This window comes from Sebastes fasciatus, chromosome 6, assembly GCF_043250625.1.
Source record: "Sebastes fasciatus isolate fSebFas1 chromosome 6, fSebFas1.pri, whole genome shotgun sequence".
Lineage (NCBI taxonomy): Eukaryota > Metazoa > Chordata > Actinopteri > Perciformes > Sebastidae > Sebastes > Sebastes fasciatus.
In genome coordinates, this window is record NC_133800.1 from 20280705 (window position 1) to 20297478 (window position 16774).

The following is a 16774-nucleotide window of genomic DNA, read 5'->3' on the forward strand; positions in this document are numbered from 1 at the left end:
TCTACTCCATTCTCGTTGTATTGACTGATCAGCATGCGTTAGGGTGCAATCGAGATGAGACTATCTTTTTGTTTTTGAGCAAGATGCCTTTATTGAAGTCCATTTTGAAATAATATGGGATAAAGCTCAACATTTTGATTTGCTGAATTGATGCTTTCCTGAACACTGTATAACGTAAAACCAAAGAATCATTTAATGCCAATAAATATGATGATATCAGACCCATAATGTGCATTTGATATGATTTCATATTTAAAACCCAGAAAAGCTGTATTGGTGATTATTTCAGCCGGTGAATAAACTTGCTAAGCTGCATGATTTCATAGTGATGTATTTGTAAACTTGCAAAAATTCAATCTGACGTAGAAGCAAGCAGTGAATGAAACTCCAGCAGTCTTTGGTCTCCATTCTTTTTGGCGTGTTGCAAAAGGACCTGCAAAAAAAAAGGTGATAAAATAAGTTCACTATCAAATTTGTGGTGAAAATGCACAACCGATACGTAAGATGTAAGAACACAAGTACAACTAGTTACTACAGTTTCACACACTGTTTCCACTGAAGTCATGGATGGAATTAATATGTATCACCACAAAAATGATTCAATCTTGTGCCAGTGTAGGTGTGAGGCAGCTGTGTGCTCACATTCATTAGCTCCTGGTCGTTTTTGGCGTGCAAGTGTCTGAGGAGGTACCAGCTGGCCACCTGCACCACTGTCACTGGGAAGTCTTGAGAGTAAGCCAGCCTCTCCAACAAACGCCTCGTTTCCCTGCAGAAGACACGCGCAGAAATGTACAAAAGTATAACATGAGCTTTGTTACTTGTTAACCAAAATCTCTTTCATTGTCTGGATGTCTTATATACGACGGAGTATTAGGGGCACATTGAGAAAAAAAAAAAAATCTGAGATTGCAAGAATAAAGTCATAATATTACGACAATAAAGTCACAAGTTTACGAGAAAAAAAGTCGTAGTATTATGAGAATAAAGTCATATTATAAAGTAGAATTTTACGTGTTTTTTTAACTTCGGTAGAGGGGAAATAGAGCAGCGTGCCGCCCGAGTGAAAATGAGGAACCTGGAGCATCTTGTGAAGTTATACTTTAGTATAGGTTTCACAAATAACGAAATATTTAATCAGCACCACATTATCCTAAGTATCAGGACCTTGAAAAGACTCTGCAAGAAACTGCATTTATTTCAAAGAAAGAACCACACGGACCTCGGGGAAATTGCCTCTTTTGTGGAGGAGGAAATTATTTTTTTTTCTCGTAAAGTTCTGACTTTATTCTTGTAATATTACAACTTTTTTTTTTTTTTTTAAAATAGTATGACTTTATTCTCATTAAATTACGACTTTTTTCTTGTAATATTATGACTTTAATCTCAGATTCTTTTTTCTCTGAATGTGGCCCTAATACTCCGTCGTACTTATACACCCAGGCCAACATTTAGGAGTGGAATTAGTGAATGAAATGAGCAGGAAACATGTTATGAGTATTCCTTATTGTGCTGGCTGTGTTGATGTAAATGACTCTTAGGCTAATTTGCTCTTAACATATGGAATTTGATCTGGTTTGTTGCTGAAATGAGCTGGCACAACTGTACTTCTGCTGTCTGGTCCTATAAGCGTTCTCTTTGTTTTATATGTGATAAAATGAAATTGTCTCAGGCGTGAAAGGGCCTTTGATTCTGTGATTATGCTGTTGGCACAGGGGAGTTCCTGCAGCATCTCTAAAGGAAATTGGCCAGTTCATGATTGGCATATTCGTTCTCCTCAGCTCTCTGTTGAATGTAGCGTTCTAATTAAGTGTCCTGGCAGGCCTGTGAGGTAGTGACAGAAGGCTATTATGTTCGGGCAGGAAAACTTTGCTTTGTAAATTGCTCTGCAGTTTCAAAAGTACCAACATCTTGGAAAGACAGATGGGGGCATAAATCTGAAGTTTCAGGAATCTTAAGATTCATTTAATCACTTTAGATGATATATAACACTTACAAGGCAATGGGATAAAATCATTTTCATATCTACACAGAACAACCGACACACCTGCAACGTGCATTTGCATACTACCTGCTGCAGAGGAAACACAACACAGTGAGAAGCACTGACCTGGCAGGCATCTTGGTCACATACTGGAGCAGGGCCTGGAAAAGGAGGGCCATAGGGGAGGAACCCAGCTTCAAGACCTCAGTGGTGGCTTCTAGTATCATGTCCGTCCAGTCGTTTCTTGGGACGCCCGCCTGAGAGAGCAGATCACACGGGGTTAAGAATAAAACTAGTGAGAAGCACACACAACATTAACTTTTATTCATCTACTAAACTTTGAATGCTGTAATAATGTCTGCAACACCTGCCTACTGTGTCAGTAACTGCTCTCAGAGGAGCAGTGGCTATAAACAATATTAGATGATACTCACAGAAAAAATGTCAAATAAAAAAAGCATTGTATTTCACTGTGGGATTTGCTGTCTTGTGAGCAGTGGACTAAAAAAAAAAAAACACATCCCCTCCAGATAAATCTCAAAGGCAGCTTCTTGTCTTGTTTGTTTTTCCACTTGGCCTTAGCTGCTGATCCTATAATACTGCTGGATATTCACCCATCTTTCATCTCCTCTACGTTGTTTCTGCCCACTGCGCTGCCTCTGGGCTTGTGTATGCATCCTAATATGCAAGTCTTCTTGTCATTAGTCTAAAACAATATTGCTAAAACATTACTCCTGGGGCAAAAGACGAACCCTTCTACCATCCTTACATAGTGCTAATTTTAACCTTTATTTTGCAATACCTTTATATTTCTTATTCATTGCCACAGTATTGCAGGAAAAAAGATCTCAGATAGTTGTGCTGTAATAGCTGTACTTTATCACCCTAAATTTGGATTATTCTAAATCTGGATTCATGTTGCATCCTACGCAGGAACTCACCATACAGGGTCCTAGGGCTAGCAGGGCTAGTCGCAGCAGGCTGGCTACCTGGCTGCTGTGCAGGCCGAGCTGTGAGGCCAGCTGCAGGCTCTGCCTGTACGCCATGACTGCCTGGACCAGCAGACCCTGGCTACGATACACCTCAGCCAGCCACTGAGAGAAGGAGAGTAGGAGAGTGACAGGAAGATCAAGAATGAGTGGGAGTAAAGGTGAGAATGTGAAATTTACAGAGAGACGGGTGGGAGAGGAAATATGAGAGGTGAAGGAAGAGGGGCATAGAAGAGATTGTTAGAGGCAATGTGAGATAAAGATTAGAGAGAAAGAGGTCAAAGGATGTGATCATTTTTTCTTAAATCGCTCAAGAGTTAACATCTAATAATCACTGAAAAATAATGCTCTGCCTTTCACTTAAGGTTGAAGCGAATATAAAACTACAAGTAGAGAAATGCAGGTATGTTCAGCTAGTAATATGATACAGTGAATTCTCAGTTATTATAATTCAGAAAGGACCGTATGTAATTTGTCTATGCTTGTACAGAACAAACTATGACATTGTGATATTGCTACACATTTTAACTCCACATTTATAGTGTAACATGTGTGGTCATTAACCACGGCTACAATCTGCCAATATGTTCCCGGGCGGCTCTACAGAGAGAGCCTGGAGTCTTTGCTGCTTCCCCCCTGCTGGTAGTAGCCATTTGATCTTGAGAGCAGCAGTATGAGGTCTCAAAAATGGCACAGGAATGGTCTTCATTAGGCCAAAATGGCCATTTGTGGTGAGGAGAAAAAATAAAAACCTCATCATTTCACTGACCTCAACACTAAAAACAAGTGACCATCCAAGCCATAAATATTTTCAAGCCTCGCTATGTGACAGAGTTTAGTAGAATATGTCTGTGTGAACAATGTGGTGCAGCGCTGTTTAAGGGGTTGTACCATTAAACAACTGGTGCTTGAAATTAAAGCATAATAGCTCGTGTGTCCACGTACGTGCCACGCCCCGAGGTTGGTGGGGTTCATCATCACTGTGTTGTTTAGTTGCTCCAGCACAGAGTCTGGGAGGACAGTACCGCCACCGGCCAGAAGGAGGCGCTGACACTGCACCTGTCTCAGTGACAGCATCACCGCTGGGTGTTCAGGAGAAACATTCAGCACCTGGGGCAGAGCAGGCAGAGCATGAAGAACACAGCAGTGGACAGAAGAGGCCCCACGTTTAACGTATTACTTCATCTGTGTCGAACCCTTTCTACAATGAAGTAAATCAGATAATAATATTAAGGTTGTGTGTGAAAGTGTGTTTATATCCCACCTGTGAGCAGAGGGCTTCTGCTTGTTCCAGCTGTCCCCCCAGCATGAGACCAGTCACTGCCTGTTGTAGTACCCAGCCTTCTAGAGTCTGGGCTAGAGGGCGCTCGATCTCCTCCACATTATGCACTGGGATACAGAAAGGTGTCCATTACACACTCAAACACACACAAAATAGCACCATAAAACACACACACGCACCGATGTTATAATAGTTTTGAATTTTCAATCATTATTATTTTATTTTTGTTTTAATTTATCAGTTTCATTTTAGTTTAGTTTTAGTTAGTTTTCAAAGTGTGTTTGCTAGTTCTAGCTTAGTTTTAGTTTTTCTGTATATAGATTTTGTATCTATAGATTTAGTTTTACAGTAGTTTTAGTTTGTATGTAGCTACATATACTGTATGTACGTACAAAATACATGGTTGGAGAACTGTGTAAGAACGTCCATAAATACTTTAGTGTTCGATGTGAAGCAAATGAGGCATAGCGCCATCTCCTGGGATGAAATCCATTCAATTTCTGTGGTTCAATGTCACAAGAGTTGATGGAAATTCACCTTTTTTTGGCAGTGATATTATATCTAAAATACTAAAATTGAAATGAATTACTCATTCATTATCTGTAACCGCTTATCCCATTCAAGGTCGCGGGGGGGCTGGATGAAATTAGTTAATTAAATGTATTTTAATTTTTTTTTATTAACCAAGATATATCATTTCAGTTTATTGAAGGAGGAAGTTTAGCGTGTTTCAGGCCTGACCGCTGCTCTCAGAATAGGGCAATCTTGTATCAGGAGAGACTTCAGAGATTTGGTCCAAAGCATACTGAAGCACACGGATTTAAGGCAACAAACTTTATTAGAAAGCTAACGTTTCGACACCAAGTGCGTCTTCATCAGAGTCCGTTTTTGTTTAGTTTTTCTTAAGGATAATGTCTTTATTTAGTTTCAGTTTACTAACAATATTATTCAGTGCTTTTTCGTTTTAGTTTCGGTTTTACTTTACGATAATAACCCTGCAATGCACACACCTTTCTCAGAAACCACTGACATGAGGGTTTGCTCCAATCCTCGTCTGCAAGGAGCAGAGCCTGAAAGATAACAGGAAGTGTTTTCTGTGTGACAGGCAGCCATTAATCCCGCCCATGTTGCTGGATCATCTGAAAGCAGAGAGAAGAGTGGAGACTCAGTTTCACATGGACATCTTACAGTAGGTCTAAGGTAGCTTTACATTTATGGAATAGGGATAAACATAGACAAGCCTTTCTGTGCCTCAAAGCTGCAATTCACTAGAAGAAGGTTCTCACAGTTGCTGTACACAGTATTTCACTAGAATTCATCTAAATAAGAGAATTTACACAAATGTATTTCCTAATACTGACTTTCTCCTCACTTCTTCACGACTGATTAGTTTTCCAAGACATCTATTTCATCTTTCTTTTTCAGCGTGTGTGGCTGTTTGTGAGGTAGTTTAATGCCTTTATGTATGTGTATGTGTGTGTGTGTGTGTGTGTGTGTGTGTGTGTGTGTGTGTGTGTGTGTATTTATACCAGGACAGAGCATGACAGCTCTCTGCATAGTCTTCAGTGCATTCCTGTGAGGGTCCTCTCCAGAGTGTCTCCCACTAGCCAGCTGGTTGACTCCACTGTACAGCAACGCCCTCTGCAGGACACGAGTTAGATCAGCTCAGTTTCATATGCAATTAGTGTGGCAAAGATACCAAAGACAGTATTGACAGTGTTGTACCCTAAAAACTAATTGTTTTACCTCTAATGGCAGTGAGGTAAAAGCAAAAGTGTAAAAAAAAGAAAAAAAAAAGACAGAGAACATGACAGATAAAGACACAAAAAGCCATTTCAATATAAATATATAGTCACTGTTTCACCTTTCCTTGGGTCATACTGGAGAGACAGGCAACATGACCAGCCATCGCTCCACCCTGAAACACAAAGAAGACAAAACCATGAACCCTTCCACACCAACTGTCCAGCAGCACTACAGCAAAGGTGGATGTGGCTGCTCAATTAAACATGTGCGAGTAGAGTATAATAGATTATAATAGATATAAATATATAACAGATTTCCTGGGTCTCTGCTCGAGATCATGTGTGTAATGTCTGAGTGAGTATGCAGCCTTACATTTGCCTTCTTGGGGTAGTATTGTGGTACCAGCCTGGACAGCAAGGCCCACAGAGATGGGTTTCCAGGATTACTGTAAATAAGACAGAATAATAAGACAAACGAAGTTTGTTTGTAGAATTTGTCCCACATGTATAGGCTTTTACCATAAAAAAAGACGCTAAGAATTATTATGCAGCACATCAGTAAGGTACTCTAAACAATATCAGCAAGCAGTTTACCTGTGTACAGCTCTGGAAGCCTCTCTTTGCACAGCGCTGTAGTTGCCCTGCAGGGCGAGCAAGGCGCAGGTGAGCAGACACCGCTGCTCTACAACATTGCCAGAGGCTTTACCTTGCTTCAGCAGCTCCGTCAGGGCAGCAGCTGCTAGTGTAGCATCACTGTGGACCAATCCCAGGGCACATAAACACAGAAGAGACTCGGAGATTGGCTCCTTTAACATCGAGCTGTGGAGGCAGGAAGCAGACGGATGCATACTTTAAGTATTATTATTATTATTACAAAACCACTGGTACGGTCCAGACAACACTGTGGACTCACCATTTAAACAGCAGAGTCTTGGCTGAGTCTAGGTTACCCTGCCGGTGCTGAAGCAGCGCCAGAGCTGTCAGGATATAAGCCTTCTCCTTCTCACTGGAAGCCACAGCCAAGGCCCGTTCATAGGCTAAAGTACACACAAAACTATTTAGTCACAGTCACTCTGGCATGTAAACACAATATCTGATTTCAGTGCATCTCCCAGTCCTCACCGTTGATGCTCTCTGGGATGAGTCCGGCCCTGCAGTAGGCCAGAGCCAGCCCGACTAGATCACTGAGCTCCTGCAGTGGAGTGGAATTATAAACACGCACCGCCTCCTCGGACTGGCCTGAGGTGCTGCAAAAAACGAAGCAGGACATACAAAGAATGTAGTTTGGGGTATTTTGTTGTAAAAGATGGTTAAAGTACATGGTAATGAGACAGCTGGTTGTTACCACAAAGCACGGCCATAGCTGCCCAGAGCAAAAGCCAGCTCTTCTGTCGAGGACATGGACTGAAGCAGTTCAACAGCTCTGAGGAAAGAGAGTTAAGATTTAGAAAGGTAACTTGGATACAAATATGTGCTGAATTGTGTTTTTTTTTTAGAGATAAAATAGAAGAACAAGTTGTCTCTCATTCTTTTCATGGTACACTGCCTCATCTGTGAGCCTTCAGAGTCAGTGAATGTACCTTTTGTAAGCCTGTAAGGCCTGCCTCTTCAGCTGCAGATGCTCATTCAGGAAGCCAAGCATAATGAAGGCATCAGGGTCAGACTGGATCCTCTCTGGGAGGGATGAAAAAGACACTTAATGTCACATTGGTTTCTAACATGTGACCCAAATACAACCACGGGATCTGTGGACCCTGCGTGCATGTCGACACACACAGATAGATGCTGTACCTGTGTACTTGCTGAGGGCCACCTGAGCAGCAGAGATGGCGTTCATCTGGACTATGTTGTAGCGGTACAGTTCAGAGTCCCTGTTGCTCTTATCCAGCAGGGTGGAACATACCCAGTAGGCATAACCTTTCACTCCCTCCATCTGCAGGGGAAAGATGAAAGGTAGAGAGATGTAGATGATGAGGGAGGAAAAAGTAGAGAAAGGCAAGGAATACACATTGTTTCATTGTGGTTTATCACCCCTAATCACTTGCTAGAAGTAGCAAAAAGGATTATAGCTTAAAATGTAGCACAGTCACAGTGAAAGTTGAAGCAAAGATGAAACTGTTATTAGCCAGATAATGAGTGGGTATTACAAAAGCAACCCCCGTGTGGTTGTGGGAAGTCACGTACATGTGAGCTGAGTTCAGTGGTGTGCCTGAAAAGATCCATGGTGTCATAGCTTCCCACTCTCTCTGCTATCAGCGCCTGGTAGGAGGACAAAGGGACAAAACTATCATTTAGACAGATAAATAGACCAAGGACAGTGTTATGAATACTAGCACACTGATCAAGTAGTCTAATCAAACTTTGCACACTCTGTACTCATTTTACATCTCATCAAAAACATCACGAGGCATCTCACCCAGCTCACGTCTTTCATATTCCTTACCATTGCCAAACACTTGTAAGTGTGTACCTGTATGTTTTAGTGTACCAAGTAAACCTAATTATCACTTTCCTTGTTAGTTATACCATTAGATTGCCTGATGTTGTGTCTCATATATATGCATATACTGTGCAGTACAGGAAATACAGTATGAGTGTGCAATAAAGAAGACTTTACTATTGGGCACAATTATCGTCAAGTGTGGTCAATTACAGTGACCGTTAAACATTGTTTTACGATGTCTTTGTACCTGTCCGATCCAGCAGTTGACATAAAGCGGCTCCAGTGACTGGGCAATCTTGAAGGCCTCGTGTGCGAGCTAAGAAAATAAGACCCGACTTTAACAAAGAAAGTGCCAGCTATGATAAAAACAAAACAAATATATAAGAAAATTGATCTCACACACACCTCTATATTGTCCTTCTTTAAATACAGGGTACCAAGGTTGGTCCAAGCAACAACATTCTGTAACGAAATATTAAAAAGTCAAATCAGAGCGTCAGAAGAGTTTCTGATAATACGATTCATCATCTGAATAAATGTGCGGTACATACATTTGGTTCAACTTGTATGGACTTGATGAAGCAATGTTGAGCCAGAGCGAAGTTCTCAAGACCTGATGTGACAGAAAGAAAGTGAGTGATTGAACTGCATCACTTCCTGTGACACAGATCAATAAAAAGTATTTGTATTCATCAGAGAGAAAAAGTTGTATCTACATACAAAAGGTGGGGCACCAAGTCTGGTTGGGACAGAAGCTATGTGGTTAAAAGCCTGTGTTAACTGAACAAGTCTTAGGGCTAAATTCAAAGTGCTAGACTGTAGGTTACCCAAACCAATAATATTGAACTGAATTGTATTTCAATGCTACAAAATGGAACTAGAATTACTGCCTCACTGTTGTATGCCTCTGCCAACCAGTCAAGTTGCAGTTTACATCCATGTCTGTCCAAAATGTCATCACTTCATCATTTTTTCCTATTAGACATTTTTGTGAAATTGTCATAATTAGCACAAGAATTCTTGAGTTATGGCCAAAAATGTGTCTTGTGAGGGCACAGTGACCTTGACCTTTGACCTCCAAATTCCAGTCCAAGTGGGCGTTTGTGCCAAGTTTGAACAAATTCCCCCAATCATGTTCAGGAGAATGGTCAGACAGACAGACAGGCAGACGGATGGACGGACAGACAGACAGACAGACAGACAGACAGACAGACAGACAGACAGACAGGAGGCACCAGCACAGAGGCATAAAAACTTCTTGAGGCCTTCAGTAGTATGGATTAACATTATTCAGACTGCCAGGTAATATCTATCCTTTTTTGTCTGATACAATACTAGATAGAGCTTTCCACTAACTGATGACTATAGTTCTTTGTATTATGACAGTGGGCCTATATTGTTAATTTCTAAGGGCAGAGCAATGAGGATAAATAAAATGTAAAGGTAAAGGTACATATAACATTTTCATTTTAAAATAAAGTGGGTTTTTTTATCAACTGAATCTAGTTAGAGGATGCCGTCAATACTGCACTTAAGAGAGTTTTTGTTTTTTTTGACCAATGAAATATTGATGGGTCAAGTACACATTGACCAACGAATCAATCTGCCCCCCCCCCCGATTGGGTAGACCACTATTATTCACAAGAATGAGGTGGCGTATAATTTATTACCTTTGCTCATGGAAATCACTCCCAGGGTATTCCAGTAGCTATGGTTCCCACTGTCCATCATGATGGCCTTTTTTAAACACTGAAAAGAGAGAGAAAAAAAACTCCTATAATACCACATCTGGGATGAAACAATGCAAAACTGCAGGACTGTGTGAATTACCTGCTGGGCCTTCTCTAGGAGCAGAGATGAGGAGTTCTGGTCTCCCTCTGTAAGGCAGAGTAGGTTGGACTGACGGTAATAGTTGAGTCCTAGGTCATTCCAAAGGGTGGGGACCTCAGACATCAGCTTCAGAGCACGGGCATAACACCTGCAGACAAAAACATGATGCACTTAATGCTCAGTGTTCAGACTCTATGCTTGGCCAACAGGGGCAACAAAAAGACCATTAAGCCATTATAAATGCCTGTTTTTGGTCTTACCTCTCACCAACTTTGAGTGTCTGGGCCTGGTTCAGTGTGTGGCTCTGGGTGCTGGGGTCTAAACCAGCCAGCAGGGCGGGTACTAGGACCTGGCCTCTGTTTGGCGACACAGTGCAGACTGCCGTGCAAGCATCTCCCAGCAGCTTCCACAAACAGGACAGGTCTGGACGCAACTCCACAGCTCTGAAGAGCACAGAAATGTGAAAAGATAGATTGATTAAACCGGACAAAGAGTGTGTGATACTGCAATGTAAACTAATGTCTAGACATTACCTGAAGAGGTTTTGTATGGCTTGCTGAATGAGGTCAATGGCTCCCCCATCTCTGCAGTCTTCCATTAAACCTTTTGCCAGAGACAGTTGGCACTCCCCCAGACCTACACAACAAATCATACCAATCTGATTAAATGCCCACATTCAGATATATGACTCAGAGGTATGTATTATTAAGCATAAAATTAAACCAAAGTAAAGGATGCATTGATACAAACACCTACCTTTAAGAGCAGGAACATAATCCTGCTGCGCTGTAATCTGCAAGTACTCTGCAACCGCCTCGTTGAACTTGCCCAGGGTCTGTTTGATACTAGCAGCCTGGTAGACGCTGTAGATGGAGGAGGGCTGAAGTTGATGGGCCTTACCAAAGGCCTTCAGAGCGGCTGTGAAGCTCCGGCGGTTTAAGTAGGCCTCACCTAAACACTCCCAACACACCCAGTCCTCGGGATCTGCTCTCAGAGCTGCCTGCAGACTGTAAACATTTACTAAATGGTCAACGCTCATACACTTATAATATCTAGACCTAATGTAAAACAATTTACTGAAACTCTTACTCAGATACAGCTTGTTGATGCTCTCCGACCTTCAGGTGGTAGAGCCCTCGTCTCATCCAAGCCCATTTAGCTGAGCCTGGCGTGGCTTTCTCAATCACTGACTGAAGTATTGCTAAAGCAGAATCCTTTAGGAAAGAGGAAGGGGAGAATATAAAGGGAAGATAGGGGGAAAAAGGTGCATGGGAAGGGTCAAGACAAAAAGGGAGGCAATACCTGTGAGGAAATACCATGACAACAAAACAGAGTGCGAACACCACACATGACAGTTCACTAACCATGTCGTCCTGCTCCATACTGAGATCCACTGAGGCAGCTCCAGACTCAGCATCATCGTTGTCCATCTCAAAGGCCTTCTTATAGCAGCCTCGTGCCCGGCCACGATCGTTTGCCACCTCCCGGTAATAATGTCCAAGGTAGCGGAATACACAACCAAGGTTTGGGTCTAACTTTGCAGCCTGAAATGGACAAATGAAACTTTTAAACTAAGTTGCCATTCGGCACGACACTTGACTTCTGGCAATAAAAAACATATTATAACATTTCACCCTAATCTTTCATAGACTGGACTGGGGGCGTCTCAATATACCGGTATTGAAAATAACTGTGATATTTAAAAATATTGATATCATGTTAATAATACATGTATGATAATATTGTGTAAATAATCCAGCGCCTCTTAAATCATTTTATATAAATACAGTTGACTCTCTCTTCCCGTCCCTACACTTGTATTGTGAGTGTAATTCATTTGCATAAAAATTAGACAAAACCCACAATAAACAAAGTTAAAGATGAATTTGCCTGATTATTATTCTTTTTTTAAGGGCTGTCAATCGATTAAAATAATTAATCACTATTAATCGCACATTTTTTATCTGTTCAAAATGTAACTTAAAGGAAAATTTGTAAAGTAATTAACACTCTTATCAACATACTGTAGGAGTGGGCAAATATGATTGCTTTATGCAAATGTATGTATATATTTATTATTGGAAAACAATACTTTTTTTTAATTAAAATTGTCTTTAGATATTTGTTTGTGTAGTGAAAATCTGATATTGTGACAGCCCTAGACTGGAAAATCAATATTTAGAGATTAAATTAGTTTTTAAAATGAACATATAATGAAATAAAATTCCCCTCACCTGCCAAAAGAAATTACAACATTTCAATAATAACTGTACTAACCTTGAGCAAATGTGTATGGGCTTTGCTCCGGTCTTTACGGGTCTCTTCTCCCATGTCCCAGTAGAGCCGTCCCAGCAAGAAATAATACTCTCCACAGTCTGGACTCTGGCTAGCCGCCTTCAGGAAACTAAACAACAGAAGAGCAAGAAAGAAAAGTTCACCTAGGAGAACTAAACTTTTTTGCACCTCACAAATTAATTGTTTTATTTTACCGAGGTATAAGAAAATGGAGCGCCACAGATTAAAAAACATGCACTCAAAAAAGCACGCAGTTTGTACCTTTCCTCTGCCAGCTGCTGCTGGCCCTGAGCCAATTGTGACAGTCCTCTCAGTACCAAACCCTGGGTCAGGTTAGGGTTAGAGGCCACCAGCTCTGATGACACCTACGGGAGACACAATAGTTTAATTTGCATCAATATATATTGTGTTTAATACAAGAAATAATTTTCTCCTTTTCCATATATTAAAAGAAAGGACAGAAATTCATCATTACTATCCAGGTTCTGAAAGATACACATTAAATAAATAATTTATTGCAATACTGTGTTTCCTATAGTATCATAAATTAAATCTGACATCTTCACAGACAGAGTTCAGTAGGTAAAACATTTTAAACCTTAAGTGCTTGATCAACTTGTCCCTTGTTAAGGTATGCACGTCCTTTAAGGGCTACTAGAACTGGGTCTTTTTCAGCATCTGGGATCTAAAATGGAAAAACAACAAACATAGACATGATATTTACTTAGACATTATGTAGTGTGACACATATACAATATGTCCAAGGTTACAACTGCAAAATATCTTTGCACTGAACCCAGACTAGTACTAGTCAATCACATTACCTGTGAGAAAGTCTCCAGAGCCAGGTCTGCATCCTTCTCTCCTCCACTCCTGATTAAAGCCTCTAGCTTCAGCTTCAGCAGTTTGACCCTCAGCTCCTTGTCTCCGGAGACACACACTGTGAGACCTAAGAGAACCAGACACACAGTGAAGTTCATTATCTGCTTCAGGGACTAAACATAACTGCCCTTTGAAGATGGTGGTAAACATGCTTATTTCAACTCTTGATGAAGTCTGATGGACATATTCTTTCGGACAAGCTGGATCAGTGATTACACCTTGATAACATAGTGATATACAGCAGACTAAACATACCTTGGGAGCATGACGTAGCACTGTCTGAGTATCTCTGCATTTTAAACTGAGCCTCAGCCAGACTGCACCATCCTGTACTGGAGCTCATTTTCTTCAACCCTAAAAAAACAGAGGAGATAGATCATGTTTAGGGTTAGGGGTTAGCACAACAATTCTAAACTACAGAGATGTAACGGAGCGCATGTCTCAGTATCAAGTGTTCAAGTGCCGTTTACATTAAGAACAGAATCCACTCTTTGTTGATGCACACACTAACCCTGTTCAAGGTCCTTAATGGCATCTTTAAACCTCCCTTCTTGCAGTGCTTTGGTGCCCAGACCCAAGTGACCTAACCCACTGCCAGGGACCAGATCCAGGAGCCGGGAGAAACAGCTGACGGCGTCCTCATTCTGAACACCTTCGAATAAAAACACAACATGCATTGAGAGTGAGACTGAGTCCAAAAGCCAAAGATTCCCCTCAATGCTCGAATATGACTGCAGTATAATATAATAATAATATCTCTAAATCAATCATTGCATTCTGTGATTTTAGATTTAACGAGCCAACAGTATGTTACCTGTTTTGATGTAGTGAGAACAAAGGACTTCAAGAGGATAACTTTGGTTGGGGTAGAGGGACAGCATGGACTCACAAGCCTCTTTCATTTTGGCTTCTTCTTGTGGCAGCTACAGAAAGAGAAGATTCAGAATGAGCAGCTGATTAAGCACATAACAGCACCTGTTTTTATTCATTCTAACTGTCCATGCATTTCTGTGGTGGTGACCCAGACATCAGATAAGGTGTGCTTACTTTAGAGAGACATTTGACATAGTCAGCTGAGACCTTCTTGTGTTCCTCTCCTGGTACAGGATCCATGAGAACCATGGCCTTCTCAAATGCTGTGATTAACTGATGACCACAAACAAAACAAAACTGTTACCAAATGACTGATGGCATAAAGATATGTGCACTAAAAACAGCATTAAGAAAAATATGATCTAAACCTTTAGGGCTAGTAGAAATTGGAGGTGATGGACTTCTATGTGTTGCGAAGTGTTCATACACAAAAAGAAACACGCGTTGCTGAGTCTAAGTCCACATTTGGGGAAATATCTTACATGCTGTTGCGTTTCACTGTCCCGCTCTTCCTCACTGAGGCATTCTGAGAGGAGTTGGGTCATCTGTTGCCATAGCTGCAGTAACTCTTTCTTGTCCACTGCCTCTTCCTCTTTCACCTGAATGAGCTGCAGCCAAACCTTTGCCAACTATGTCCAAACATACAAATACATTTCAAATGTGTGAAAAGAACAAAACATTTAAAAATGGAATTTTTTTTTCTCGATTGAACGCATTGTGCTTTTAAATACATACCTTTAAATATTCTTTATCAGACTGATAGATATCGGACAGCTTACTGATCACCTCATAACATTTATTTTTGTCAGAGCTGTAAATGGAGAACATAATGAGAATGAATAGCATCACATATCAAATATGTTAAACTAGTCAAAACTACAGCATTTTGCCAAGAAATCGGGAACAAGATAATTTGTTTGTTTGTTGTTTGTCAAAGGTTTTTTCCATATGTTACCTTGCATACAGCTCAACAAGCTTCTGATAGATGTTAGGTAGCTCAATTTGGAAATCCCACTGATCAGTCTTCTCATAAAGATTTGCCAGGCCCTAAAAAAAAAGAAACACAGTACATAATTACAGTGCCTGAGGAGAGAGGTGCAATATAATAATATATGCAATATCACAACACAACAGGGACATTCAGGGGGATATTACTTGGTTTAATTAACTGATACACATCAACAAAAAACAGCTTTTTCCCCAACTGCCATAAACCTCCTGAACTCTGACGTCTCCTCTGTCTGATTGGAAACACGTGCAATGTAAATGTGCAATAACACGTTGGTCCCTTTTGTGTCACTTTTGCAATGTAAATACTGTAAATCTACTGTTACGGATATGTGCAATAACATGCTGATCACTCTGTGCAATAATTATCTGATGCTGTGCAATAATTATATAATTATCTGACGGACACTTTGTGCAATAATCTGGCAAAACTGTCATCTCATCAATATACATATTGTATTTTTATATTTTATATTGTATTATCTTTAAAAAAAATATATATTTATATTGCACTATCTCTTTTTTTAAATGGTATTATCTTTTTTAGCACCTATGGGATTGTCACAATCTAATTTCGTTGTACTACACAATGACAATAAAGGGCTTGAATTGAATGAAATGAACTGCTCTCAGTGTAAGACATGCTAAATGTAGTTGGTATTATACTTTAAAGCCTGGAAGGACCTGCATGCACTGACCACTACATCTTCCCACCTTACCTGCCATGCCAGCAGCTGCTCAGGCTCCAGCTCAACAGCTTTCTTGTAGGCTGTCTGTGACTGATCTGGTTGCTCGAGTTCACTGGCTGCCAATCCGATGAATACCCATGCATTATAGTTGTTCTTCTCAAGTTTCAAAACAGCCTAAAAAACCACATGGAGGAGTGCAAAGTCAGCTATTAACCCTCTCTATTAGTAACATGTAAACACCTCACTACTTTATGTGTAGTGTGTGAATGAGATACTTTACCTTGCAGTGTTTTAGAGCCTCTTTGAACTCTTTGTTTTTTATAGCCTCTCTGGCACTTTTTAGTGCTGCTTTCACTTCTTTATTAGACATCTTGTGTTTTATCTGAGTGAAACAAAGAGACAGTCACATCAATAGTATACCACATAGGTTGATGAACTTGCAGCATTGATGCAAGGCGTCTGTATGAATAGCTAAATACAGAGTAGCATTAGCTGTGTGCTTGTTAAAGCCTCTAAACTAACTAAAACTACTTCACAATGAGAACTGTTTTTTCCTTAATTTACATATAATAGGTTATTTATTCAGTTGGTTGAGGTTTTACTCACGCAAGTATTACAAATGTGAACAAATGTTGGAGACACCCACCACTGTTTACGTTGACAACTTACTCCTGTTGGCTGACACGGAAGTGAAAGTGACGTAGCTACACCTCCTCTGGATTTTCAAAATAAAATGACATGCAGTCAATGCAGTTTG

The 16774-nt window shown here is 40.6% G+C and overlaps 1 protein-coding gene across 2 annotated transcripts; it reads right to left on the bottom strand.

The window, feature by feature from the left end:
* Positions 1-65: 65 nt before the first annotated feature.
* Positions 66-16697, bottom strand: skic3 (SKI3 subunit of superkiller complex). Of its 2 annotated transcripts, XM_074638287.1 has the most exons (41): positions 16664-16697; positions 16298-16399; positions 16048-16191; positions 15276-15367; positions 15056-15131; positions 14803-14949; positions 14495-14593; positions 14262-14370; positions 13959-14099; positions 13703-13801; positions 13390-13514; positions 13164-13250; positions 12827-12930; positions 12548-12674; positions 11635-11814; positions 11360-11484; positions 11027-11277; positions 10804-10906; positions 10531-10713; positions 10271-10418; positions 10111-10189; positions 8992-9053; positions 8846-8902; positions 8688-8756; positions 8182-8256; positions 7789-7930; positions 7578-7671; positions 7343-7420; positions 7120-7244; positions 6911-7034; positions 6592-6816; positions 6371-6443; positions 6117-6170; positions 5782-5893; positions 5263-5391; positions 4235-4359; positions 3916-4080; positions 2923-3075; positions 2108-2238; positions 643-766; positions 66-433 (listed from the first exon to the last, which is right to left on the bottom strand). In XM_074638287.1, exons 2-41 carry the CDS (start codon positions 16385-16387, stop codon positions 353-355), a joined length of 4707 nt encoding a protein of 1568 aa, XP_074494388.1. In that variant the 5' UTR covers positions 16388-16399; positions 16664-16697; the 3' UTR covers positions 66-352. The 2 variants fall into 2 exon arrangements, with proteins under 2 accessions (XP_074494388.1, XP_074494386.1); XM_074638285.1 differs by lacking the exon at positions 16664-16697 and having other exon boundaries at positions 16298-16435.
* Positions 16698-16774: the final 77 nt, after the last annotated feature.

Excerpts from the sequence above, each read along its gene's own strand:
- skic3 (XM_074638287.1), bottom strand. The coding sequence starts at position 16,387 with ATGTCTAATAAAGAAGTGAAAGCAGCACTAAAAAGTGCCAGAGAGGCT. Across the intron at positions 13,251-13,389 it reads CTCTGGAGACTTTCTCACAG|ATCCCAGATGCTGAAAAAGA; the intron begins GTAATGTGATTG and ends TTTCCATTTTAG. Across the intron at positions 10,190-10,270 it reads TCCTAGAGAAGGCCCAGCAG|TGTTTAAAAAAGGCCATCAT; the intron begins GTAATTCACACA and ends CTCTCTTTTCAG.